The sequence below is a fragment of the Anopheles gambiae genome, chromosome 2 (assembly GCF_943734735.2).
Source record: "Anopheles gambiae chromosome 2, idAnoGambNW_F1_1, whole genome shotgun sequence".
Lineage (NCBI taxonomy): Eukaryota > Metazoa > Arthropoda > Insecta > Diptera > Culicidae > Anopheles > Anopheles gambiae.
Window position 1 is genome coordinate 1,388,696 of NC_064601.1, and position 25,898 is coordinate 1,414,593.

At 48.4% G+C, this 25,898-nt stretch overlaps 2 protein-coding genes across 7 annotated transcripts in view; one reads left to right on the forward strand and one right to left on the reverse strand.

The window, feature by feature from the left end:
* The window catches only part of LOC1281967 (uncharacterized), a 131,007-nt gene that overhangs the window by 98,461 nt on the left and 6,648 nt on the right, over positions 1-25,898 (reverse strand). The window lies entirely within an intron of this gene.
* On the forward strand, positions 4,742-6,940 carry LOC1281966 (organic cation transporter protein). The gene is made up of 4 exons (XM_321954.5): positions 4,742-5,039; positions 5,115-5,352; positions 5,439-6,348; positions 6,469-6,940. The coding sequence occupies exons 1-4, from the start codon at positions 4,864-4,866 to the stop codon at positions 6,843-6,845; spliced, it is 1,701 nt and encodes a 566-aa protein (XP_321954.4). The 5' UTR covers positions 4,742-4,863; the 3' UTR covers positions 6,846-6,940.

Below are 25,898 nucleotides of genomic sequence, written 5' to 3' on the forward strand. Positions count from 1 at the left end.
AAGTAAACTGTTTGTTTCGCGGAAGAAACACCATGTCCGAAACAGTAGAAAAGGGATTGTGTCCCTTTGTTGTTGAAGTTTGCTTTTTTTCGCAACAGCAGCAGCAGCAGCAGCATCAAGATCGCCGCTGATAGCGAAATGGTTGTCTATTTTTGTAAAGACCCAAGAAACCCAAACCTCGCCTCGCCATTCGTTACAATCAAAGGAGAAAGAAAATGGCACAAATCAGACCGGAACGAACAACAACGAGTCTGCTTTTTTCTTTTTGCACGACCGAAAACAAAACCCGAACACTTTCTTCTGCTCGTGTTAATTACTCCGCATTTGTTCGCGCAGTTTTGTGGAGCGTGTGCTTCTGGCGTAAAATAATGCGCAAAAATCCATGCCACCATTAAGTTTTGCGCGCCACCGGCAATGACACAAAAGCTCAAAATATTTTGATTGTTTTACATCATGTCGCACACACAAATAATGATAACTGGGTTACATCAACTTGATTGGCAGCCGTCTCTCTTTGCCAAAACCAAAGTCCAAAGTGTGTCGGTGCGTACGGCTGCGCCGTGTGTGTGTGTGTTTTTAATGAGTCCTAATTTGTGTACTGCACATGGCGCGAATTAAAAACGCTCTCACTCTCTCTCTCTCTCCCTCTCCCTTTGTCTTTGTGAACTTTGTGCACACTGTTTCCAGCTGTAATAAAATCACCTCAATTAATGTCTCCCCACCACCACCCGGGTTGAAATGAAAAAAAGGGAGGATGCGCAAAGTATTGCGTTAATTGACATCCATTCGTGTTAATGAGCGTGTCCCATGCTAGTTTCTGCGCATCAAACGGAGGGAGCGTCAGGATAACATAACGCGCCTCATGTGACGTTCGTTTGTAATTTACACACCGACAGAAAATGGTAATTGTGTGTAGCGCGCCCAGCACGGGAGCATGTAACATTGTATGAAAAACGCCGCCATGTAAATTAAATATAGCCATGACTGTTGCGAAAACGGTCCCGGGGCCACTTCTCAAGTTCAGCCCAGGTTCGTAAATCCAAAACGACATACCCTTTTGTGGGGTGGGATGGGATGGAAAAGTTTCCGTCCCGCCAGTGCCGAAGAAACATGCGCCGAAATTGTAACGAGATAATGCTCTTCTAACAACAACTTTTTCTCCCGCGAGAAATACCCAAACCGCAGCCAGCCCAATCCTTGCGCAATTCTTGCCCTCCCGACACAACCGCCGGAATCTGCGCCGTGTGGTGAGGGTAGCCACGCCACAATCACACATTCACCCGTCCAAAAGGGCCCCAAAAACGCCTGGCCAGGGGTGTGGGGGTTGTGGGTCAGGGGTTTTGCAAAGTTTTACCTCAAATCTTCCTGCCGCACGTGGCCCCTTGGTCCCGAATCCGACCGCCCCGCACCGGCGTAGCGACGTCATCTGGTGAAATTTTATACCGTCCCTCCGGAAAAAAGGGACCTGGTGTTTGTCTTTGTCGCTTTCCCAGAAGGTAAGCCACTTCACCTTTTCGTTTTATCGTGATTATGTCGGCCCCGCTTTGCAACAATTATTCACACGCACAGTCCTGGGAAATGGTTTTATTTATATTCGTACTTCGTCACACGAGCCAGTCGAGGAAACGCCCGATATTTCCCGGCGACGACGACTTGCTTTCGGGCGTGGAACTTTTCCCTCCAACCTTCATCAATTGAAAGCACACCCATCCAGGCATGCTACGGCAAGGGTGTGGAGGATGTAAAAAAACACGCTTTCCTCGACAAGGTGCGGGGTCTTGTCACTCAAGAAACATCGCTTGGCAAACGCTCATTTTCAGCGCACGAATGGCGGAATGGCGCAAAAAATAAACAGACGAGGCGAATAATAATATTTACTGGCTGCATTGGCGTCGCCACCCCTCGAGCAAGAGCTGGCGCTGGCCAAGCAACAATGTTGTGTTCGAGCAAAGTGTTTCGCTAAACGAACCAATATGGACGAGCGGCAAATGACGAGCGGCAAACGATTCGCACCCCGACCCCAGCCCCTGCGCCGCTGCTCGGCAAACATCGCGAAGGACGCGCTGCCTGTCGATCGATCGAGCGTCTACAAGAAAACACATCGTTTGAGTATAGATGGATCATGAAATCAGCGATTCGTTGTCGTTCCCGGGTACCGGGTACAGCGGCAGCGTTCCGGCTTCATTCCGGCAAGGACGCTTGTAATCAGACGCGCGTTTGTGTGTGTGTTTTCGTGTTTCTTCTCTCCGGCTGCATTTGCATAATGATTATTTTACACTTCGATCGTGACAAGGTTCTGGTGGCGGCCCACCCAGCACAGGCCATCAGGCAACCGAGGACTTTGTAACCGAAAGGGAGCTGGAGGAGATTGTACAGCAAAGCAAATAAATGAAAATATAAAAGAAATGGAAATAGCATGGCATGTTTCTCAATAAAGAAACACACACCGAGAAAGTAATTTTGTCCCGGCAAGCGTCCCGGCCGCAGAAACACGGTTGTTGTGACATTTCCACAGGTTGTTGTTTTCCACAGTTTTCCCGTGCCCGCGTGCCAACAGCGGGGCAAGCAGTCAGCGAATGGATGCCTGGCTTCTTCGATTCCGATTGCGAATCGGGGACAAATTCAACAAGCCATAAAGAAACCCATTATCCAACTGTTTCACCACGTTCCAGTTGCGCGATCTGCGCTTCAATAATTGCTCGTCGTCGCTGCCTCTTCACGCAACGGGTGGAACGGGTGCCAGCTCGTTTATTTTTTAATGGAGCCGCGACCACCGTCTGGGAAGGACCGTAATGCGAACGGAGTTTTGTTTAAATTGTGCTCTCGATGCGCATGAAATGTCATGCCGGTGGCGTGAAGTTATTGAACAATTCGATTAAGTGCCTGCACGTGTGCACTCCACACAACGTCCGTTGAGGTGAGTTTGGGCAAAATGGGCGAACAAAAAAACGCGAAATGCTTTCCTTTCGTACAGGTGTAAGGACACTTAATGTTACTAGCAGCCGGCTTCGAAGGCCAACCGTGAGTGCCCTTCAAACAGACAATTGCCCAAGATCGTGAAGCCGCCGGCTAAACAATCGATCCATGGTGACTTGCCCGAAAAAACGCGTCACTTTGCGGGACATAAATTCACACTTCTATTTGAAGAGAGCCCAGTCCGAACCCGCCCTCAAATGTCCATTGCCCAGCGAGGGTGGGTGGTTGTGCCTATGTCGATGTGTCAAATGGTGGCGAATTTATCTGACATCTGAGTCCGCTGGACGAATTGTTCCGTGGGCCGGTGGTTCCGAAAACGTTCGGACGAAAAACATGAAATGTCACCATCGGACCGGCCAGATAGACGGTGAGCTTCAGGCGTTCGGCGTCCAACAACGGGATGTGTGTGTGTGTGTGTGGTCGTATGTGACGGAAAAGTGGAAAATCGTGCCTGGTTTACCTAATGTCACCGAAAGCCGGCGTTGAAAGAAACCTCAACGTCCAGCGGAAAGAAGACCAGAGAGCAGAAAAAACGGAATGCCTCTCATCTCGCTTGTCCATAGGCCGAAATGAACGAAAGCAGAGGAAGAACCGGGGAATCTTTCCATTCGATTTCTTCCCCTTTCGCTACATGACAAGACCGTTCGGAGAGTTTGGAAACGTTCCCGTGCGAATTCCTCTGTTTGGAAGTGGGAAAGGAGAGCTTGTGTCGGGGAGGGGGCCAACGGGGGGCAGCGGAAGACCCAAAGGACCGATGTGATTCTAAATGCGCTCCGGGCTTTTCCGGTACGATAGGCTCCACCGCCGCTTTGGGGAGAAGGTAGAATGATTTATTTCTTGTGGTCAAAGGTTAGTTCGATGGTTTTAGCCGATAGGAAGCAGTAAGAAGAAGAAAAAAAGCATCCCCACCAGACGCCGTTTTTCTCCTGCGATGGGAAGTATTACGTACGCCAGACCGGATAGCGTCCTTTCCATTTCTGAAGAAGGTCATAAAATGGCTGTGGAGAAGGTGACCAACACTTCATCAGATCGGAGGCCTTTTCCGCTCGATACGCAGTCGAGCGCGTTGCTTTTACGAGCTCGCCGTTTGTTTATTGAACATTCCAACAACTGGCTTCGTCAAGTGCGGCTCGGTTGAGCTCGCATGCGCTACACGTACACGAGCACTTGAGCAATCCACAAGCAGAGCGATGTTAATCAAACCTTGCAATCATATTCATAAAATAGAATCAGCTCGATATTGGACAGTTTTAGTCGCCTTCCACAAAAAGGTCTGATAGCATTACGCCCAGGCCGTATCGGACGCGTGTCTTCTCTTTGCTCGCTTCCTGCAAGTCATGCCAGAAGGTCAGACATCTCGCGGTTGCCGACCGTCTGAATGGGGTGTTGACTGTGCCGCAGATAAACTTATCTACCGAGCGACACCGCCCAGCATTTGTCTCGCTCAACATTGTGTCGACGCGTTAGAGGGAATACCTTCCTTCTACAAGGTATTCTCACCAGGCTTACAGAGACCATCCATCCACGAGCGCGTTTTCGATAGCTAAGCGGAAGCAGCTGCACACATGTGCGTGCCATGTTTGTGTGTGCGAGTGTTGGTGAAGGTTGACGGCGATCAGCATCAGCGTGGTGTGTTGTTGTGCGTCGGCGCATTGACACGATCATAACAACAACAACAGCTGATAAGTCAACGACACGCGGAATAGTAAACCATGCGGCCGCGAGCCGTCTTGGATGTCTGCGTGACCGCGCGTACATCGTACGACATCGGGCGAAGATTTATCAGGTGTTTCTCGGCTAGTTTTGTGTTGGCGGCTGCGTATCTGGTGCGCCCGATTGTCCGATTAGTTCTAGCCTGTGCCGTGAGCCGAGCAGTAGCCGCGCACGATGTCAAAGTCACCGGCATCGGCGCCGGACCGCGTCGAGCTGGACGATTTGCTCGAGGAAGTGGGTCACTTCGGACCGTTTCAGCTGTGGCAGTGCACGCTGCTGCTGCTACCCGTCATCTTTACCGCTTTTTCGAACCTTTGCTACGTCTTTACCGCCGGCGACTTGCACTATCGGTAAGAAATGGGGGCACTTTCAAGGGTCGTACAGGCAGCATCCGTAACTCCGCTACAACCTTCAATTCTTCACAGCTGCCACGTTCCTGCGTGTGAAAATGCATCCACTACGGCGCTGTACACGCCGGACTGGCTACGGGACGCGGTGCCGTTTCACGGGAAGCCAGAGCTGCCCGCGAAATGTGACCGCTATCACGTGATACCGGCAAGTGAGGATTTCGTGTGCGATGCTGCTCGGTTCAATCAAAGTGCCATCGAACGGTGCTCAGAGTTCGTGTACGCCGATCCCACCGAAAGGACTATCGTGAACGACGTGAGGAAATACGCGCAGATACCAATTGACTCTCCATAACTATCAGATGAACTGATACGTGTTTTTTGTTTGCAATTTCATTCCAGTTCAATCTAACGTGCGAAGGGAACCTCTGGAAGGTAACGCTCGTCGGCACCGTGCACAGCATCGGCCAGTTTGTGTCGCTCGCCATGTCGGGCATCATTTCCGATCGATTCGGGCGCCGCTGGACGCTGCTGCTGTGCGTTGGGGTCGGAGCGGTACTCGCGATCATACGCTCCTTTGCCGCCAGCTACGGTGCCTTCATCACGCTCGAGTTTGTCGAGGCAATGTTTGGCTCCACCAGCTACACGACCGCGTTCATCCTCAGCCTCGAGCTCGTCGAGCCGAGGTTGCGTGTCATTGTGAAGAGCGTGATACTGGTCGCGTATGCGCTGGCCGAAGCCGTGCTCGGATTGCTGGCGATGACGTTCCGCGACTGGCGGACGCTTTCGATCGTGCTGTTCGTGCCGGGCGTACTGTCGATTCCGCTGCTTTACACCACGGTCGAAAGCGTCCGATGGCTGCTCACCAAGGATCGGCAATCGGATGTGGTAAACATCCTGCAACGGGTGGCCAAAGCGAACGGCCGTCCTCCACTGCCCAACAGCACGCTGGACGAGTTTTACCTGCAGCAGCGGGCCAAGCTCGAGGCCGAGCAGGCGGCTGACGGTGGGAAGCGCAAAACCTTTCTCCAGCTGGTCGGCGAAACCTGCCAGCACCGGCGATTGCTGCTGCGGATCGCCAACTGTGCCTTCTGCTGGTTCACCAACGCCATGGTGTACTACGGGCTCACACTCAACTCGGTCACGCTGGCCGGGGACAAGTACAGTAATTTTATCTTCATCACGCTGGCCGAGATACCCCCATCGTTGGCTATCAATTTCATACTGAATCGATTCGGCCGCCGGAAAACGCAATGCGGCTCGCTGCTACTGTCCGGCCTGTTCTGCCTGCTGGCGCTGACAGCTCTCAAAGGTAGGCAGAGGGCGTTGAAATGCTCATCCCGTCCGTCTCATCCCAACAAACACATCCCCAGTCCCCAGTCCCGTGCCGAGTCTATTCGCGCACCACTCATCGAACGGTTTCCGATTTCAGACATCACCTGGCTGAATGTGAGCCTGTTTTTAATGAGCAAAATGGCTATCTCGCTGTCCTTCTCCACGCTCTACATCTACACGGCGGAAATCTTCCCCACCAACCTGCGCCAGAGCTTCATCTCATTCTGCTCGATGGTGGGCCGGTTCGGGTCCATGCTGGCCCCCCAGATGCCGCTGCTTCAGACCCTCTGGGCACCGCTGCCGATGGTGCTGTTCGGCTCGGTGGCCGTCCTGTCGGGCATTTTGATACTGGAGTTTCCCGAAACGACCGGCGTCACGCTGCCCAACACACTCGAGGAGGCTATCGAGCTGCACAGTCGACGCCAGCGGTCTGCCGACGGTGCCGAGAAGGGGTCCTATTCTAGTCCGGGATGAGTATGACGTTCCAGTGGAAAGCTTACCCTGAAATACATTTCAATGATTTTCATTAGTTATTTACACCTGAATAGAACTCATTCAAACATAACAGATATTGGTTTGGTTGTTGTGTTCAAATTAAATTGGGAAATGTAATTATTTCAATGAAATACAAGGAAATGAATTTTCTGAGGTATCTCATTGACCAAACTATATAAAACATTTATTCCAAGATTAGTTGGTTTTGCTAGTTGCTGCCGATAAAATCTCATTTTCAGATTTGGATCCTTTCATTTACTGAAGTCTTTTCAGTCAGAAACGTCTATTGGACAAACGTTTTTGTATACCAATGTCTTTTTCTGTCCGGCAAACATCGCACAGCGACTAAAAAAAGCTCCCACATCCCTCCAAGCAATTCCATTTTTTATCCAATACAATCACATTTCCTTCTCTGCGGTCACAGGGTATAGTGCTGGGACGCTAAAATTTGCCTTGCTGGTTACCAAACAATCAGCGTGACCCAACTCTACTCAAGCTTTCATTTCAAACCGTCCTGATGTGAGATAGTTTTTATTTGAAGTTGTTTTTTCTTGCCCAATTCCCGTCGCCTCATTGGGCGACTTTCGCATTTTAGCTTTTTTCCCCGTCAGTTTGCTTAGGTTGCGCTTTTATTTCTCCACCTCGATTTGATCGACTTCCGCAGGGGAATTTGAAGTGAAATTCTGGCAAAATTTGGGTCATCACTTCTGGGTCGATCAGTCCCAGATCTCCACTTTGGTTCTTTCATCGTGCACACTCACGGGTATGGGGAGGTGAAAAATGAAATTATTTCCCGAGGGCAACCGGGAGCAGCAAAACTAAAATCAAAACTCGGTTGGCTCACCCCGGGCCGGCAAGCAAATGTTTCGATTCCAGCATTGTTCGATACATCCAGCAGACGGAACACGGAAGCCCTTGTCGAGTAAGGGAAATGAAGAGTATGAGACCTTAAAGTCTCTCAAAATGATTCGAGCAAGTGCTCGAGTGTATCCAGTAGATTGTATATATGGCAACCACCGCACCGCAACGAAACGTTGACAGAAGCTGAAAGGCATTCGAATTGGTTGGAAAGGGCTGAAAGCTCCAAAAGACGGAATCGCTTCCATTGTCACAGAATGGAGTAAAAGACAGCATGTTTGCTTCTTCCGTTGCTCATGTTGTAGCTTTCCCGGGGGAGTTGTGAAACTGTTGCAAATAGCTTCAAACCGAACAGTGTTTCGAGGCGAGTAAACCAAAATACGTGTACGTCTTGTTTTACCTTCCATTCGCCATTCTTCGTTCTAAACTCCAACTCATCCACCAAACTGTCGATGATGCTCGGCAGCGTGGAAAGGATTTCAGTTTCACTCTTCCCAACTGTTTACCGTACCGTTTGCGCTGCTGTTGCTGCTGGTTTTAGAAAATGCGAAAAATTGACAAAGCCCAGCAGCAAAAGCCTGTGCGAGAGAGCAAAAAAAACCGGCGAAGAAATGGCTTTGAAAGATGGCAGATCTGGCCGTCTTCTCTGGCCGCCTTTATGCGAAGGTTGTCCGGGCCCCGGGAGCTAAACGGAGAGAAAAAACTGATTTATTGCTCGGGGGCTTAAGAGACCATTCGGCTTAACGGTTTAAACTCGATGGCTTTTGAAACGTTCAAGACGCTGCTTATGTTGTTCCTGCTGCTGCTGCTGCTACTACTACTGTTGCCGGTGAGGAAAACACAAACAGACCGAAATTAGGGATGGGACATTAAAAAGAATGCTTTACGGTAAGGGCCGCCCCAACCCAACACAGCAGTCCCACAGTTTGTCACAGGATTATTAGTTTCATTTTATCGTTTTCTTAAACTGCTCGTAAACTGCTTATCGCAGCATCGCCACAGGGATGGTAGAGGTGGTGGAAGTGGTGTGCTTCAATCAGATGCTTTTAAACAGAATTCATTTTCACAATTTCCTATCCCCTCGATAAGAAAGCAAGCTAATTCTTGTGCTTTCATCGTACGTTCGCGTATACACACAACGCCTCACTTTATTAGTTCCCAACCCCATCAGTAAATTACTTTCCGTTTGATGATTTTTTTTGTTTGTGCCTCAGAAATCAACGTTCAACAACGTCCATAAAGCGCTGCAGCCCAAATTCCGGAAATCGACCAACAACCAAAAGATCGTTCCAGTCGTTTGCAATAAGAATGCTGAACAATTCTGCTCTGCAACGATGAATAACTGTAGCCAAACATTAAAAATACCAAAGCAAAGGATATAGACGAGAAAAAAAAAACAAAAAAATGCTTTCCCTATGTATGTACACCAACACTCTACGCTTTGTGCAACAACTGGTACGGGAAGCGGCCTGCTTCATATCCTGTCAGGAACACAATGAGCGTCCACCGGGTTTTGCACTGGGCCGTGCTTCGCCTTTTGCTTTTATTTGACAAACATTCGTGCGCCGGAACAACGGTGAAATGAAAACTTCATGCCACGGGCAAACGTTGCCGCTGCCTGTGCCTGTTGCCCGGTACCATCACTCCGACCCTGGACGCCGCTGTCGAACTCATCAGTTCCCGTGCCTGTCAGCGGCACTCGCAGGGCACTTGCGAATCGATTGCACCAACCGGCCAGCGAACCGAATAAATATGGCAACGCTTCCAATTTTACGGCAACTAAAAACAATGCACATACACACGAGCAAACGAATTGCACCCCGCTTCGCGTTCCGGTCAGCAGCAATCACACGTACTGGTCTGACCGGGCCTGTAGTCCTGCGCCCCAAAAATACCGCGCCTGTCGAACAGCACGTTGAAGAATAACAATAACAAAGGTCGGAGATCAAGCCTCGGACCTCTTGTAGCTCCGAAACGAAATTATCAGATATTTCACGGTAAAGCATTCTTTTTTAGAACACACACACATACACAAAGCCGGAACGAATCAACAACACGGTCCGATGAAAACACACATCATCCATTTTAGAGCAAACCAAACCTGAATGATGACGATCATCGGCCATGCTCGGAACTCGGCGCTTGTTGGTCAGTGCCGGGTGAACATTTGCCTGCCTGGGAATGTTTAGATAAGCGCCGCCAGTGCCGCCAGTCTCGCCGAACGGTCAATTTCCCCACGAACGCAGGGTCATGAGTGCGCTGCATGTGGATCCATCGAAAAAGGTGTCCGTTTTTCGAGTCCACCACCAAATGTTGACGGTGGACGGTCCGGAAATTGAAGGTATTGCTTGCGTTTCCCTGCCCCCCGAAAAAAAACTCCGTGCCCAAAGAAAGAAGCCATGTCGTGAGAACTGGTGAAAGGAATTCGGTTCGTTTTTTCTCTGCTCTGCCCGGTTTTTGTTATTAATGATCTTCTTCCTTCCCGTCAGCATCTACTGTGAGGCCGGTACACCTGGTGTTGCGGCGGGAGCACTTTTTTCTTCTTTGTTGTTGTTGTTGTTATCTCGACCAGCCCTCATCAACATTCAAGGATTCCGGAGAATTATTTGATTAAGATATTCGAGCGAAAGCGTAAAAAAACCCGTATTTGTGTCGAGCGCGAGTGATCCAAAAACGTGGATCAGAAACTTTGGCGAAACCCCTAAACGCCTACGTGGGACTGAGCTTCATCCAGGATGCAGAGGGGCCCGTACCAATGACGATAGGTCATGGAAAATGAAGCGGTCAGTGGGCAAAGGTAGCCTTTTTCCCTTTAGTGAAAACGATGTTGGGGTCCCGCTTTTTTCATTGCCTCGTATTTGCCATTATGGTGTAACCTTCGACCCAGAAATACCCAGCCTCGTTTTATATATACATTTAATACCGCACGTGAAGGGTTTTTTTTTTGCTCGGTTACTGTGAGCTATATATACGGTTTAGGGTTAGAAGGGTAATTTGATTTTGCTTTCTTTTTCTTTTTTTTTCGTTTAATGTCAACCGGTCAGATGAAAACCTTTTGGGATTATGAATGCTGGTTATTAAATTTTCATACAGGTGCTTGTGTAAATGTCAAACAGTTGCCGCTAGAATAACAACGTTTGTCCCCTCCTGAAGGCAAGGAAAAGAGCGTTCAAACGTGTATGCCGAGTAATGTTTCTGTGATTATCACAACAACCAACAAGCGAAAGACATCATCCACAGTCAGCTCGTCTTTCTCCGGGCTTTCGCTCGGCATGGCTCGAAATAAAGTGCTCTTGGGGCAGTGTGGAGTCACACACTGCCACCTAGCCCATTGTCTGCAGATTGCTCTTATGAAGGTGTGGCTTACGGTGGCGTTAAGTATACACTCGATGGACGTGATTCCAATCCCCAGGCATCTAGACGGGCTGTCAGTTACAGTCAATAGTAACCGGGTCCGGGATTCACCGCCATAACCCCTTTTTGTGTTGCCCAGCGCACAAGTGAAGCTTCTGAGCCCCTGAAGTCGGCACGATCCTAAATCGGACGGGTTTCCGGACATTCCCAGTGGAACAAAAGTTAACCACCCACGGTGGAGTGCCGGCTTTTTTATTTCATCTCCACAATGCTATTTACCGCCTGCGGTGATACCAGTGAAACCCATCGAACACAGACCGAGTATCCCAGACACCACAGCACAATAATGAAACGATGATTAAAATAAGGACGGATAATAACAATAGTAATGAAATTATTAAACGTCCAACCGTTCGCTCATCCTCAGCCACGAGACTTCCTTGAGCCAGTCCTTGACCATCGGCGTATCGTGGCGTGCCTTTTCCACCGTTGGGCAACACACTTTAAGCAAAGCTCTTTAACCGTGTCTCTCTGTGGATGCTGCAATCTACAAAAGCTTGCTTCTCGGCTTCGAGATGTTGTTTGTGTTAAAATTCTTTCCACAATCCTTCCCTTTGCTGTCATCCCCTCGTCTTCTCCTGCAGTGGCAAAAGGATAGATCCGAGTCGGTCCGTGGCGAGAAATGAATGAAACCGGCCGGATGGATCTATGGACGGATGGATGTTTACTTGCCGAAGAGGTTGGATTAGGCTGTTTGCCGAAAGTCACGAAACACTCAAGCCCCACGAAGGCAGCAGGCACCCAACTGCCGAAAAGTCGGGCGAAGCGGCTCGGAGGATAGCCGCCTTAGTTAATCAACCAAACAATGAAATTAGTTTTTGATACGACCAAAAGCGAGAAGTTATTACAACGAGACCCTTTGAAGTGGGGTTTTGCCACAATGTAAAGAGAGAAAAAGTCGTCTATGTGTTGAACGTTTGTGTGTGCTGGGAAAGGAGAATGAATCAAGTTCGGTACGCCCTCGTTCTTGGAATGGATGTCTGTGGGCAGTGAAGTCTTCATTGTTGGGAAGTTGTTTCACGCCGTTTGGATGGAAATGTGAGAGTAACAGATTTCCCAACGATTATTTTTACGGGTCTGATGCTTACCCTTTCGATTTCAATGCTGTGACTTCGTTAACACTGCAAACAGCATAAATAACGTATTATTTGCACTTTGCATAAGTTTTATGTAATTTAGTTATGCACGCTAACAGGTAGAACCGAAGAATGAACTCCTAACAAACGCAATCGAAAGCTCATGTCGTATGCACACGATAATTAGATCGACCCAAGCCGAAGGTTATGATTTATTCTTGACGCGTTGATATGTTTGGCACCCCGTGAAAGCAACTCTCTCTCTCTCTCTCTCTCTCTCTGGAAAATGGATACTCGGCCCCAGAAAACCAGGGCAAATATATCATCGTTCCAATTCTAAATGGCTTGTGTTGATCGAAGATTAATCGACCACCGGGGCCAGCTGACCAACACCATAAACAGCCGCCCGAGACCGAAGGGCCACTACAAAGCAGTGGCCAAATACAAGGAAATTATCGTTCGAATACACGGGTGCATGGGGCATGTTGGTGGTGAAATTTTGCCTCGCACCGTGCTCCTTCAGCAGCCATCCCTGCGTTCAGGTGAATTTATTGCCTTTCCAGACACGCCGACACGGTGGCATATTAATGCTCGCTAGGTTTGGTCTGACCTGATCGTTAAAATATGGAACTCATCCGTTTTGGGTACGGAGGTTTCGCACCTCACCAAGCGGACGTACAACCGGCCGCCCCACTCGAAAGGGTCCTCAGGCCTAAGAACCTTAGTCCTTCCGAGCGGGAGCGGGAACTTCATCGTTATGCAGAGAACGGAAAACAGTTACGCCAAAATGGGCATCATGATTTATGTACGCCTTCTTGCCCTTGGGGTCTGCTGCCGTCGTGATGTTTCAAATTTTCCACGCGGCCGAGCCTAGCCATAACCCCCAAACGCAGGCGCGCGCGCTCAATGGATAACGGTTCAGGTTTGTTTGTTTGTTTGCGTATTTTTATGTTGTTGCGAGCCAATCCTTTATCAAATTTGGCCTCACAAATATGCATGTTTTGAAAACATTCCGTAAAAATGACGCAAATAAATGCTCGCCGCACATGTAACGAGGGTCAGCGAAACGATTTTTTTATCGCTGTGAACCGCCCGTGCAGTTTGTTTAGCACACTGTAATATAATCTGTCCAAACATTGATTCTAATTTCGTTTCAAACCACACACACCAACAACTGCCCCGAAACCACAATACCATGCACACATTTCCTCGCGGCGAAAGCTCGACATAGGCTCGACGGTGCCCAAAATTGGCTCGCGGAATGGCGCTGGCGAACGAATAAATAAACCGCAACTGTCAGTTCCGATCAGAGCTAGTCCATGGCGTTGCGTTTATTTATAGAGCTGATGTTTAGCAGCATGTCCAACACAAACACATCCACTGGGCACATGGGCTTGACGGCGCCGGGAATGGGAAGCGGAAATTGGTAACTAAATTTCAATGAACCGCGGAGAAGAGTGTGTGATGTGAACGATGCCAAGGGTGGAAGTGGTGCATTTTTCATACGAATCAATTATTCGTTATTAGATATGTATAATTTAGAGCATGGTTGCACTCACTCTCCAGTCATAACCTACCACGTGGCTGGTTCAACAGGCAAACAGGGGCCACAAGTCGGAGGGGAATTGATGAGCGTATCAGGTGTATAGCATTCGGTGGTTTATTCCGCTCGAAATAGACCCCTGTCGTATCCGGCCCCCGTCTTCCAACACATCCCCTCGGGCCGATTCACCCACCAGCAGCTGTGCGGCATCATAATTGATGGAGAGACGCCTGGTCGGCCTTTAATCGTGCCATTCCCGTTACGGAATTCAAGCGGAAAGATGACTATTGACCGAACCAGCTCGGACTGCATGTAATTTCTAACCAACATGGTTGCATGGCTGCGAAGGACGGTTACGCACAGGCTCTCGCTTCAGGCCACACTGATGGGAGATTATTTTTGCAATTAAAACTGACATTCCGGATACGTTGTGATTACAAGCTTAACAAGGATTGCAGCAATACTACAGCGTGGATTATGCAGTTCGAAAAAAAAACGGACAACGCTATTGGTGGCGCTTTTTCCCCCTTTTGCCACTTTCCGGCAGGCGGTTTCAGAATGTTTTCCGACTAATTTAACAAGTCGCGTTAACCCGCCGCGTTAAAGTTAATCAGGTCAGTGGATATTTATTTCATGGTGCATCCCGGGACACACAAACACACCCTGTTACAGCAGCAGCTTTGATTTATTTTGCCCGATTTTCCTTCCTTCGCCCTGCCACCGGGACGGACCTGTCTGGAATAATAAATTGATTTGTCGATTCCCCAATTTCGTATTCACCTAAATGGCCACAAACTGTTTGCCGGCCTACGACGAATGTTTACTGGACGACCGTAAACTGGTGCTGCTCACTCACCAGTGCCGTCGTGAATTCCGCCACCCCCGATCGTCGTGGACAGGATAATTGCTTGGATTAGGATGCCGGCCGCTGATGGTGCTGGAGCGCTCCCACAGTATGCAGATGAGGTTCGACCATTTTATGGGTTTTCAGTTTCGTCGCCTTTCCTTAATTGCCGCACATAAATCCGAAACGAAGGGACGAAACGAAAAACGAAGCGAGCCAGGAGGGGTAAATCAATTTGTCCAATGTTTCTTTTTCTCTCTCTTTCTCTCACTCGCCAAATGCCGAAGGGCTCGCCGCGTGATGGAACGAATCAAAATTGGATTAGCAAAGCAAAATAAAGTCCAAAACATGGCGCAAAACCAGTCAAAACGCAATTTTTGTTACTGCAAACAGCAAAACCAACCCAATCTCGAACAGGTGAAATTGACAAATGGCTTCAGCTCGCCAAAACCCTTGCCGCCTGGCTGGTGACGAAACCCAAATGGCCATTCGATATTTATGGAACAAATTTCTTGCGCAAACAAAGTCCCAACACATCCCGACTGGCTCGGTAGAAGCGTAAAACAAACCGTTACAACCGTTGATAACTTCCGCTGCCGGAAATTTACAACACCGTACAGCACGCATACACTTGCAACACGATCGTGTGTCCCGGAATTCTATCCAGTCCCGTAAACCTTTTTTCCCCCACCTGCTCCCCAGTCCTGCTTGGACACGCTCGTGTTGAGTTGAGTCGTAAAGTTCAGCTCCAAAGATTTCCCCTACGTCCCAGCGGGCGCACAGCAGAAGAAAAGTTGCGGCAGAGACTAACGCCGCTACGCTAGGTGGTAATAAAATCAAGTCACCCCACAGAAAATTAGGGTAAAAGTCTGGGCAGTAATCCAATTTTTACCACTCCCCGGAACGGCGAACGCAACCTTTCGACCCTGGGCGGGCGCTTGGGTGAAGGGGATATTTTGCAAAACCAGTACAACAAGCTCCGCACGATTTGGTGGCTGGCCGATCGTTAGCAGCAGCCGAGGAGAACCCCCGAAACACCCCGGAAATATAGCAACATTCGAGGCTGCTAATCTACATCCGGAACTCCCTGCTCGAAAGGCACGACCCACGGTCAACCGATTCGCACCGCTTCTGCCTCTCGGAGGATTAGCCAGTCAGCTACACCAAACCAGCTCCAATTCCGTGCGTGTCCCGAACGGCCTGGAGGTGCCAGAAAGCGAAGATCGTATCGGCAATGTAAAAAAGGCAGACACGAAGCTGTTGAAATTGGAAATTCTAAAATTTTCATCACCTTCCATCATTCTGGCAATTCTGGAGGCAAAAAATGGAATCGAAAACTTTCCCATCAACCACGCATATCGGAGGTAAATGGGAGAAGAAGAAAAAAGCTGTAAAAGGATCAAGTGATTGGAGCCACTCCACACCACTACCAAGCGCGTGTTGAAATTGAAAATCGATGATCCGTTTTGTTCGGTTGTCCTTCTTGATCGGACATTTATGGTGTCCGCCATGCAAAAAAGGGACGGGAAATCGGGACGAAGCGAAAACATGATTACCGGAAGTAATCCTAATCCGCTCCCTGCAGTCAATACGGTAACGGACCCTTCTGCTAAGACAAACTGTCGAAATCGATTGGCACGAATAAGCGTCAACGAGCGTTTTCCTTTCGCTTAAGCACACTTTCACTGCCGAAAATGAAATCGAAAGGAAATGTACCACACGAAGCCGGAGTGGATAACGGCCCTCTATCTCGATATCCGGGTTGCAGTCATTGGCTAGATGAGGACCCTTACACCGATGAATTCGGAGAGCAGTATACACACTTCTTTAAGCACTCCATAAAACCAACGCTACTACCCCCGTTTAGGAACAGCATGAAGGACCATAGGACCATCGGGAAATAGATGCACATGTACCCAACATAAATATGTATGCGAACGCCCGTCTTATCGAAAGTTCCCCATTAAGAGGTGGGTTGTTTTTAAGCGTGTGCCTTTACACACCGACCACCAGCACCACGAGCTTTCGGTCGAAATCCTATTAGCATAAATCGTGGTTTTGATAAATATAATAATTTTACTTCACCACCACCAAGCGAGACTCCCAGCTGCTGCTCCGAATAGACCCTAGAAGACCTAAATCGTGGGCGTTTCCTGCACATCGTAACCGGTTGGACCGATGGTTCACCTTAGTGAAAAACGATAATCAAAAACCTTCCCTTATCCGGGGATCTAATTCAAAAGTTCCATTTTGCAATCATATCACAACGGCTGCTTGGGCGGTGTCGATGGCTTTGCTTTCTGGCTTTTTCCATCCAATTTGCCCATCACCGGTTCCATTGCTCATTTTGGGGTTCTTCATATTCGCACAGCGCCCGTCGATCTGTTCACATTCTAACCCCAGCAGGGAAAGCGGATTATATGCCGGCGAATGAAAAGTTTTGAACAAATTTATTTATTTCGGGTTTTTTTCTGTTTCGGTAGCATGATCGGAATGCTTAAAGCTGCCAATGATGGCTTGTCAAACTTTGACCTAAGCATATTTGTGTATACCGGATATTTTAAGACAGATTTGAGCAAAGCTATATCAAGAAGAGAATGAAACCACTATGACCAACATGTTTATAAAGCAATTCATCTCCACATTCCAGTACATTCCATTACCATTCACTACCTCACCATGTTGGATGTGCAAACTTAACAAAATATTGGTTGCTTTTTTTTAAAAAGAACCTTTCTCAGTTCTCCAAAATTTCATTTACTTTCCACCCTCAGATTTCCCAAAAAAATCTAGATGAATATCTGAACAACTAACTCTACCGTATCGTTCACTTTAATCTTCCAAACAACCCACCGCATTGGTTATCGATTTTGAGTAAATTTCAGATTAAAATTACCAAATCCTTGGCCCCAACGTACGTATCTACACTCATCCACACATCCCTGCACCAACATACGCACACACACACCACTTCCAGGGTGGTTAGAATTCGATGCGCTTTGGAAAATGTGCGAAAACATTCAACGATGCTGAAGGCCCTTCCCAATCGATAGATAGCCGAACTTTTAATTAAGATAAAAATTCATCCCACGTAGCAGGTCTCCGCTTTTCCACAGGCCGCTTTCCGTCGGGCCTCGACCGAAACGTATTCGAGAGCAAAACATCCCAGTAGCAGGCAGCGTATCGTCGGCATTTTCCAAGAGATTCGGTTTCAATTATTTCCTCCGAGAGAATATTAATTTTCCGCTTTCACATATTTTAGCCTCAACGCTTGATGGATATCCAACCAGCAAACAACAACTTCTGCCTGCTGCCAACTTCAGCATGCTCAGGAGTCTCGGGGTGGTGGGACGTCTTGGACCAGGGTGAGCTTTATTCGGCCGCAACCTATCGAGGAAGCTGGTTTAAGGCGAACCAAAACACAACTTTAAATCCAACCTATCTTGAATATTATCCAATATTTCGGTGAACTCGTCAACGCTTGGACCGGTTGGAATGCGTTGCGAAGGAATTTACCGTGGGATTTATATAATTATACCAAATGATGGGGCCCTACAGTGAAGGATAGTTTGTACCACGCATGATTTGCCACACTTGATTAATTTGTTTGATTTTCCAGTAATCGTACCCAGCGACAATCGGCCGGTGGCCTACCGAGAAAGCCATAATCGGCCAACCAATTAATTTGCACATTTCGATATAATTCCAATAAATTCTGTTTAAAATGGCTACGTGGTAGTGTAGCAACCTAAGTACCACTGTACATGTGAACAAACGGACGTAAGAGAGATGGTACAAGTTTTTTCCACCCTGCTGCTCCAATCCGCAAACAGCAACCAATTGTGTAATGAATTTTAATCCGCTTGGAGCGCAAGGGTTTGGAAGTAGATAAGAGCATTATGTTTGGAACAATATTTTTGCACACACCGGCGGTAAGGCATAACCATCGCGAGCGAAACTTCGCATCTACTTCCTGCGTCTGTTTATGCCTTCGGTTACCAATTGGGGCTTGTGTGCGTTTGTGCAAGTCATCTTTCAAAAGAGAATTAATACTGAAGCTCGGTTTCGGATTGGATAATTTCGGCATGAACGAGCCTTTCTTTGCTTGCAACGACCAGGCACAGTTTACGCAATTGTACTTAACCGTTGAGGCGGAATAAGAACAACTCATTATTATGTCCAACTGCTGCTGCTGCCGCTGCTGCTATGGCATTATCGAATATTGAACAATAGGTATGGCATACGTCTGTACTGTAATTATGTGAGTGCAAACGATTGGACGGAATCGCAACGGGGTCGGAGGTGCAGCATCGCAACACTGTCATCTCGTTTGCGTAACACACAGCTCCAGCTCCAACTAAAATGGCGTCGGCTACGTGGCTACGAAACGAGGTTGTTTTCTCCATTTGCCACGCACTGTGCGTCATGGCGAAACGTGTACACCCTAGCAGCAAGGAAGCAGCATTTTCACACTCTTGGTAAAATTCAAATGTTTTCCACATGCCTTCCATGGAGCCATCCACCGGGTGCGTGAGCTCCTGCGTTTGGTGCCCAGCGACAGCACGTCACGTAGCTTCCGTTTTTCGGTGACATGCGCTTCGCGCACGGAGCTGCGTACAAACGACTCCTCGCGCCTGCAAATGTCAAACGGCTGACAGTAATGAGAATGACAAAGTGCCACTATGTGCGTCCCATACTCCTGAAGGGGGGGCGAAAATTAGGTCGACCATTCGCCAAACGGGACCGAGGCGAGGGCGAGAACGTTCGAGAGACACTCGCAGTAAACGAAAATCACTCACGTACCGACCACCGGCCGGAATGTTTGTCTCGTCTCGCTTTGGAGGTGTCAGGGCGGTGTCGTGCACACTAGATTCAACAGCAACACAAGCAACGACTCTACTCTCTTGCATCAATATCGATGGAATGTTTGGTGCAGCACACGATCAGCAGAATGAAACCACCAACCATGAAGCCAACGGGTTTGATCCGTTCATCAAAAAGTAGTGAAAAATAGTGGCACCCGACACGGGGTTGACACGGCATGAGATTTATGTATCGAGGGGATTACAGAAATAAATGGCACGCGCTAACTCTTGCGTCAACAATGTTTGTAAACATCACGGTTTCCATCTTGGCGCTTCTCGACAGCACGAAGATACCGATGCGGATGCTGATAGACCAGGATCTTGCCTGACGTTGACAACACATCCCCCTCCCTCCCTTAACCAGCACAGCCACACTCGAACGCTCATCACGATTACATCATGTCGTATGTTAATTAATTTCCCACCCAGCGCTCTCTGCTACCGGAGCTTATTATACATTCTTCAATCAGGTACGTATGTCAAGGACATCCACAAACACACGGACACACACACACCACAGAAGTGCTGGCTGAACGACACCCCCGTCCGGATGCTGCACGGCCAGTGCAGAATCACTGCGACACAATTGAAATATGACACGCTTTTGACGTCCTGACCCTGGAGAGCACATGACGTACACCGGTTTGCGGTTCGCCGATACCCGGGTGCCACCTTGCCGATAGACCACGGCCATGCTCGTGCTTTGTTGATGTTCTTTCCCGGAAGTGCTGGGTATCGATGGTATCGGCACGGCTGTGACACCGTAACCGCCATTGTGGTTTGGACGCTGCAGTGCAACACGGATACTCAAACAAACCGTCTTGAAGCACAGCACGTTCCTGCCAGATCAGAGAGATCAGCTCAAGCAGTCAGTGCTTTATTTTCGTGCCAGCTAAATTAAGATAACGTGTGCATGGTTCAGGCGTCACAAAAACAGCCAGCAATCCTTAATGTTCTAGTGCTGATGGTGCGATGACATGGCACAGTTATATTCTAACCAGAACAAAACACTATCCGCACTATCGGAAACCAACGCTCTCTCATCACAATCACGAACGATTCCAGCGTTCTGGCACTGTAGAACACAAAAACAATCACACCACCACGCCGTTTGGTCGGGTATCTCTCTCTCTCATCTTCTCATTTTACGCCCAGGACACGTACCCATCATATCAACAATTATAGTTCACTGCGCAAAAATTAATGCATCACTTCCGTGCCGACTGGACCCTCACCGCACTCCATACACATGTACGCAAAACGATTGTCCAACGTCCACCGGGCGTGACTCGTCTAGTAGCATCTCGTCGCTCCCACAAAACCCGTCCCCGCCCGTCCCCAGCAGGGACTATCATCGTCATCTTCACAGCGCTGCGGTCCTGTGGTTAAAGTGCTCGTGCCGTTTCCAACCAGCGTCGGCTCCAACGTGAACGTGGATTGGATTACCGGATACGGGATTCCGACGGTTCACCGTCGTCCCGGTCCCGCACAACCTCACACACTTTAACTCTCGCCACTTGCCTCATTTACATAACGCGCCTGGTGGCTGGAGAAGGTGGTGAAAACGGCAGCGCTTGTCGATGGTTAACGATATCCCGGCTAACGAAGTATTCACAGTTTTTGTTTCAACGACACCCCATCCGCAAGGCAAACGGAGGAGACACTTGCCTTTTTTTTAGCTCTCCCCAACTATATATTGAGTGCGGCGTAAGTGTATGCAAAGGATTATTAGATACTCTGGTGCTGCGTTTCTTGCGATCAGCTGCATGAGCTGAGCTTTCGCCATGGCTTTGGGTCGTTTTTCGTATTCAAAAGCTGTTGATAAAATAATTTAACTTCTTCGTTCGCTGCGTTCGATCTGCGGGGATGTAAAGAAACGACCGCCGTGGCCGTTCGGGCTTTTCGATATCGTCGTCTGGTAATGCTGGCAAACAACACATTCACTTCACTTCGTAAGCCGTACAGAGAGTATGGATTTAATGCGGAAAGGGAGCTTCCATTCCAAGGGACATTACATTAACAAATCGATTTTATGAAGTCAAGAGCTTATGGTAATGTGAAACTTAATCCAAAATTCAAATAAATTAACAAACTGAAGACAACATGGTACCGTCCTTAATGAATTATAATTTCGATCTTCTCTGCAACCTGATTAAGAAACAGGCATGCATGTCGCTAAGAACGATTTGCGTGAAGCTTAGCAACCAAACATCCCCTTCACATATGCTGTGCGGTACATTTTGCTCGCATTTTGTAAATGCACTGTGCATCGCTGTGCATTGTGGCAGGGATTTATTGCCCCGGCAACCATCCCATCGTGTGGGCAAAGTGTTTTTCGCCCGGCAGACAGATCCGTACCGAAGTGCACTCCGAAAGAAAATCAGTCGAGTGCATCTCGAGGCCAACCGAGATGTTGGGTCTATTTCATCCATTCACCCCAGTCCCAGTGCGGCACGGCAAGTGATTCTGCCCGCCGGTGGCGGTGAGTGTGCAATTAAAATTTTCCCCAGAAAACAGAAGCTGTCCGGTGCTACAAATGGACACATCTCTACCGCAGCTGTTGTCGTTCGGGCAGGCGTCTGGTGCGATTGCAGGCGAAAAAAGACTGCCGAGTCCGTTCCATCCGCTCACCTGTCAGTCAGTCTTGTGTGAAGCACTGTGTGGGCTTGGGTTTGGGCCGCCTGTTTAGCGAAAGCAAGTGAGCAGGTTTCACCTTTTCCATTCTGTACTTCTGTTGCCGTAAAGACAGCATCCGACCCACACCATCAACAGCATGTGGTGAACAATAGTGCTCGGAAAATCATTTCAATCATTGCCGCCACACTTGATGATGCCGATGATGATGTGTCAGACATTGTTTCGGTTTGGGACGTGCATCCGAATCTTATCTCCCCAAAAAAAAAATGGAAAATGCTTCGCAAATGGATCTTTCAGGTGTGTGTGATCCTTTTCAGTCTATGGCTATGTGAGGTACGTGCACAACACATTTTTATTTACTCTGGCCACTTTGCACCCCGGAGAACACACAAGCTCACGCCGCACCGTATGCTTGTATTCTTACCGCCCTCCTACAGGGCGCCATAATTGCAAGATTGCCAAAGCTCGCACCGGAAATGCTTTCGAAAGTAGAACAACATGCTTTTTTATCCCTGGTATATCTGGAACGCCAAACGCCTGGGGAACAGATAAAAAATCGAACAACGGCTGATGGGACGCCGTAAAGTAAGGAAAAAGTACCACCAAGTCTGAAAACAGCAGCCACACCGAACCACTTGCTAGTGAGATAGCAGCCAACAGACACAAAAATTCACCGAATGATTGAAGCTTTGGAAATAATTGTTTGCTCTCGTCTTTGTTCGCGCGCGAGCGCGCATGTTGCTGAGGAAGCGATAAACCTTTTCGCCCAATGCTTTGGCCCTCGGATCCGGCATATAAGGAGTACGTCCGTGTGCACAAATTGAAAAAAAACCCTTCCTTTTCTTCCCGCCAGCCAGAGCAACTGACTGGTGCATTAGATTGCAGCGATTGCATCCAGCAGGGAATGGACTGCAGCCAAATGCTTCCCGCCTCAACGGGGTGACGGTGCTCCCGCAGTTCTTAGTTCATTTTCGCGTCCGGAAACTGAATTGCACATTGTAAAACAGATTATCCTGCACTTTTCGTCCGTTTGGCAAGCGTTTGAAGCTGACGCTTGCCTCAGGTAAGAAAAACAGATGCTTTTACACAAAACGTACATACTGCACACATTCCCCTGCGGTCGGTGGATCTTTTTGGCAAATAAGTAAAACCCGAGCAAAACAAAAAACGCAATTACCACACAGTGAAGAGCTCCGGGAAGCTGCACTCTGTGCGCAAACAACGTTCAGAGCTAGTTGCTTAGCTAGAAGAAATTCTCAAATTAATTGCTAAACGCAACCTGTACTATTATAATAAGCTGCATCAAAACAGCGACACAGATACATTTCTTTTCGCCACCTTTATACATCTTTAAGTACGCATTTAAAGCGAAACTTTCCCCCGGTAAGCAGAACATTATCAAAAGGAAACTGTTTCCATTGTACGGCGAAGAATATGATACTATAAACAACAAACGCTTTGCAACAGCGCCTGCACTTTCGGAACCTTGGCGTCAACCGTGCTTCTGTTGGTATCTTTTTTTTTTTTGTGTATTTGTGTCCGACCACTTTTCTTTCGCTCTGTGTCCTTTTCGTGAAGCGTCCGGAAGCGGACAAAGAAGCACATTTTTGTCCGATGGTATGCGGAGGAGGCTTGTGAACGGGGGGGGGGGGGGGGTACAATGAGCAAGTCGACTTTTTCCCTGCGCTTTCCCTGCAAACCGGTACCAAACTCAAGCTCGCCAGATAAGCGAAGAAAGAGGCAGGCTTAAGGAATCATCCCACACAAAAGACAGCTCCTGGGGCGTACAACACCGGACGGATGACAGACAGGCGACCTGGTTGTGTTGTGGTGTACGACCTGGATTTACTTTCCTGTCCACCCACCTTGCCCGCAATGCCACAAACAAAGGCTATGCAACATTTCTAAACCTACGAGACGAGACGTGGCAGGGTGGCTCGATCCTCGTTACGCCTACCGAGGTGAAGCCACTCTTGCCAACCGTGAATTGAAACTAAGGACTCTAACCGCTGCAGGTCTATCGTTTTCGCTTGGCCCCACACACACCGGCTAACCGACCGTTGGCAACCGTTGCTGATGGATGGGATAATGGAACTCGTTAGGCTGTGCGGCCGTATCGTGACGAAGGATCTCTTGTACCAGTTTAGCAACTGCCAACACACACACACATACTGGTGCTCCCTTTTACAGAAACTATCCCTTTCAATCGTATCTCGGGCGTCGGCATTGCCTTCGTCATTCATTCCGTGCGCCACGGGGAAAAGTGCACTCTCTTACCAGTTAGCCATATTCGCCATATGTAAAGCCAGTCAAAGGGTCCGGGAATGTTGCACATCCGACATGAGTACTGGTCGCCGGTACAGCTCTACGTTTCTGGCCAATCCGTCCACCGTCCGAAGCGATGGATAAGCGGGGTCGACAGGTGCAGGCCAAAAAACCTTACCATTACACACACAGATACACACCCACTTTGCCAAACGATGTCGTGCCGCTTTCTCGTAACAGTTTGTCGGACGCCGTTCAGCAAAGGCGCTTGCCGTGGGATCGGGAGATTAAATCCATAATTCATCCCTGCTGCCATGCCTACCACAAGCGTATTCACAGTACGACCGACCAAAAAGAAGCGTGGTGGGAAAAAAGAAACTCCAAAAAGTCTACCACGAAACGAAAACGGAAGCCGTGCAGAGCGCTATCAGTGCGAAATCCATCAGGCTAGATTTACCTTGCCGTCAGCCCAGACAATCGTCTGAACCATCGGACTTGATGTATTTTGGGGGGCTAGATTTTGAGCACACCGGACGGTGACGGACGCACAGGAGACGTTCGCTGCTCGGCTGCCAAGCCGCATGCTTTGCGTAGCTTCCAAGGTTTTCGACCCGTGGTCGCATTTTTCACCACATTATAACATATTTATTATGATAAAGTGCTTTTTATCACGTGATTTTTCGACTTCTGCCAGACACCGCGGTGGTGGTGCTTATCTTCGTGCTCTTTCCCTGCGCGCCGCCTTGCGAGCGTGCGCTAGCGTTATAAGTTTGGTAAGTTTTATAGTGGTTTTGTTACTTTCAACTGGCATTAAAGTCGAAAAACTAAACACTAGTTTACCCGTGCCGGGGGAGTCTTCTGTAGAACAGTTCATATGTTCGCCAACGGTCACGTATTGCGGTATAGTCTGTTTCAAGCGGTGTGATTTATTTTACCGCAATGCTACATACAACGACGTGAAGATGAAACTGAACGACTTTTGTACCCATTTGTAGACAAAATAATGACTTGGCAATTATATTTCACGCTTTTGAAGGGGGTCTTTTATCAAAAGTTGTTGCCGTATGTGTATTGCTCTAAGAAATGGATACGCTTCTTCACAAATGTCACACCTTTTTCATGCACCAATCGATTTCCGAACGTAAAACATCACCGCAGATGATTGACAGGCGGCGTATGTATGCAAACAAAGAGAACATAAGTTGGTCCCTTTTGACAAAGGAAAAGAAAAAGAAATCGAGGGGCTGCTACCGGAAAGTGGACATTCTTTCCAACTTCAGGTCCACTACCGAGAAAAGCGGTTACTTACCCACAACATGTTACCCTCAAACCGCTCAAACAAACCGAAACAAAAGAAACTGTAAACCTTTTGTGGCTCCGTTAAAGTTGAACTATTTTCAACCAAAAATAAGCGAACCAAACGAACACACCGGAAATGAAGCTCCAGATCGTAGCAGAAGGAAAACTCATACACAGCACACAGGGCAGAAACCCAATCGACCGTGCAGCCTAAAGAGGGTTGGTAAAGGA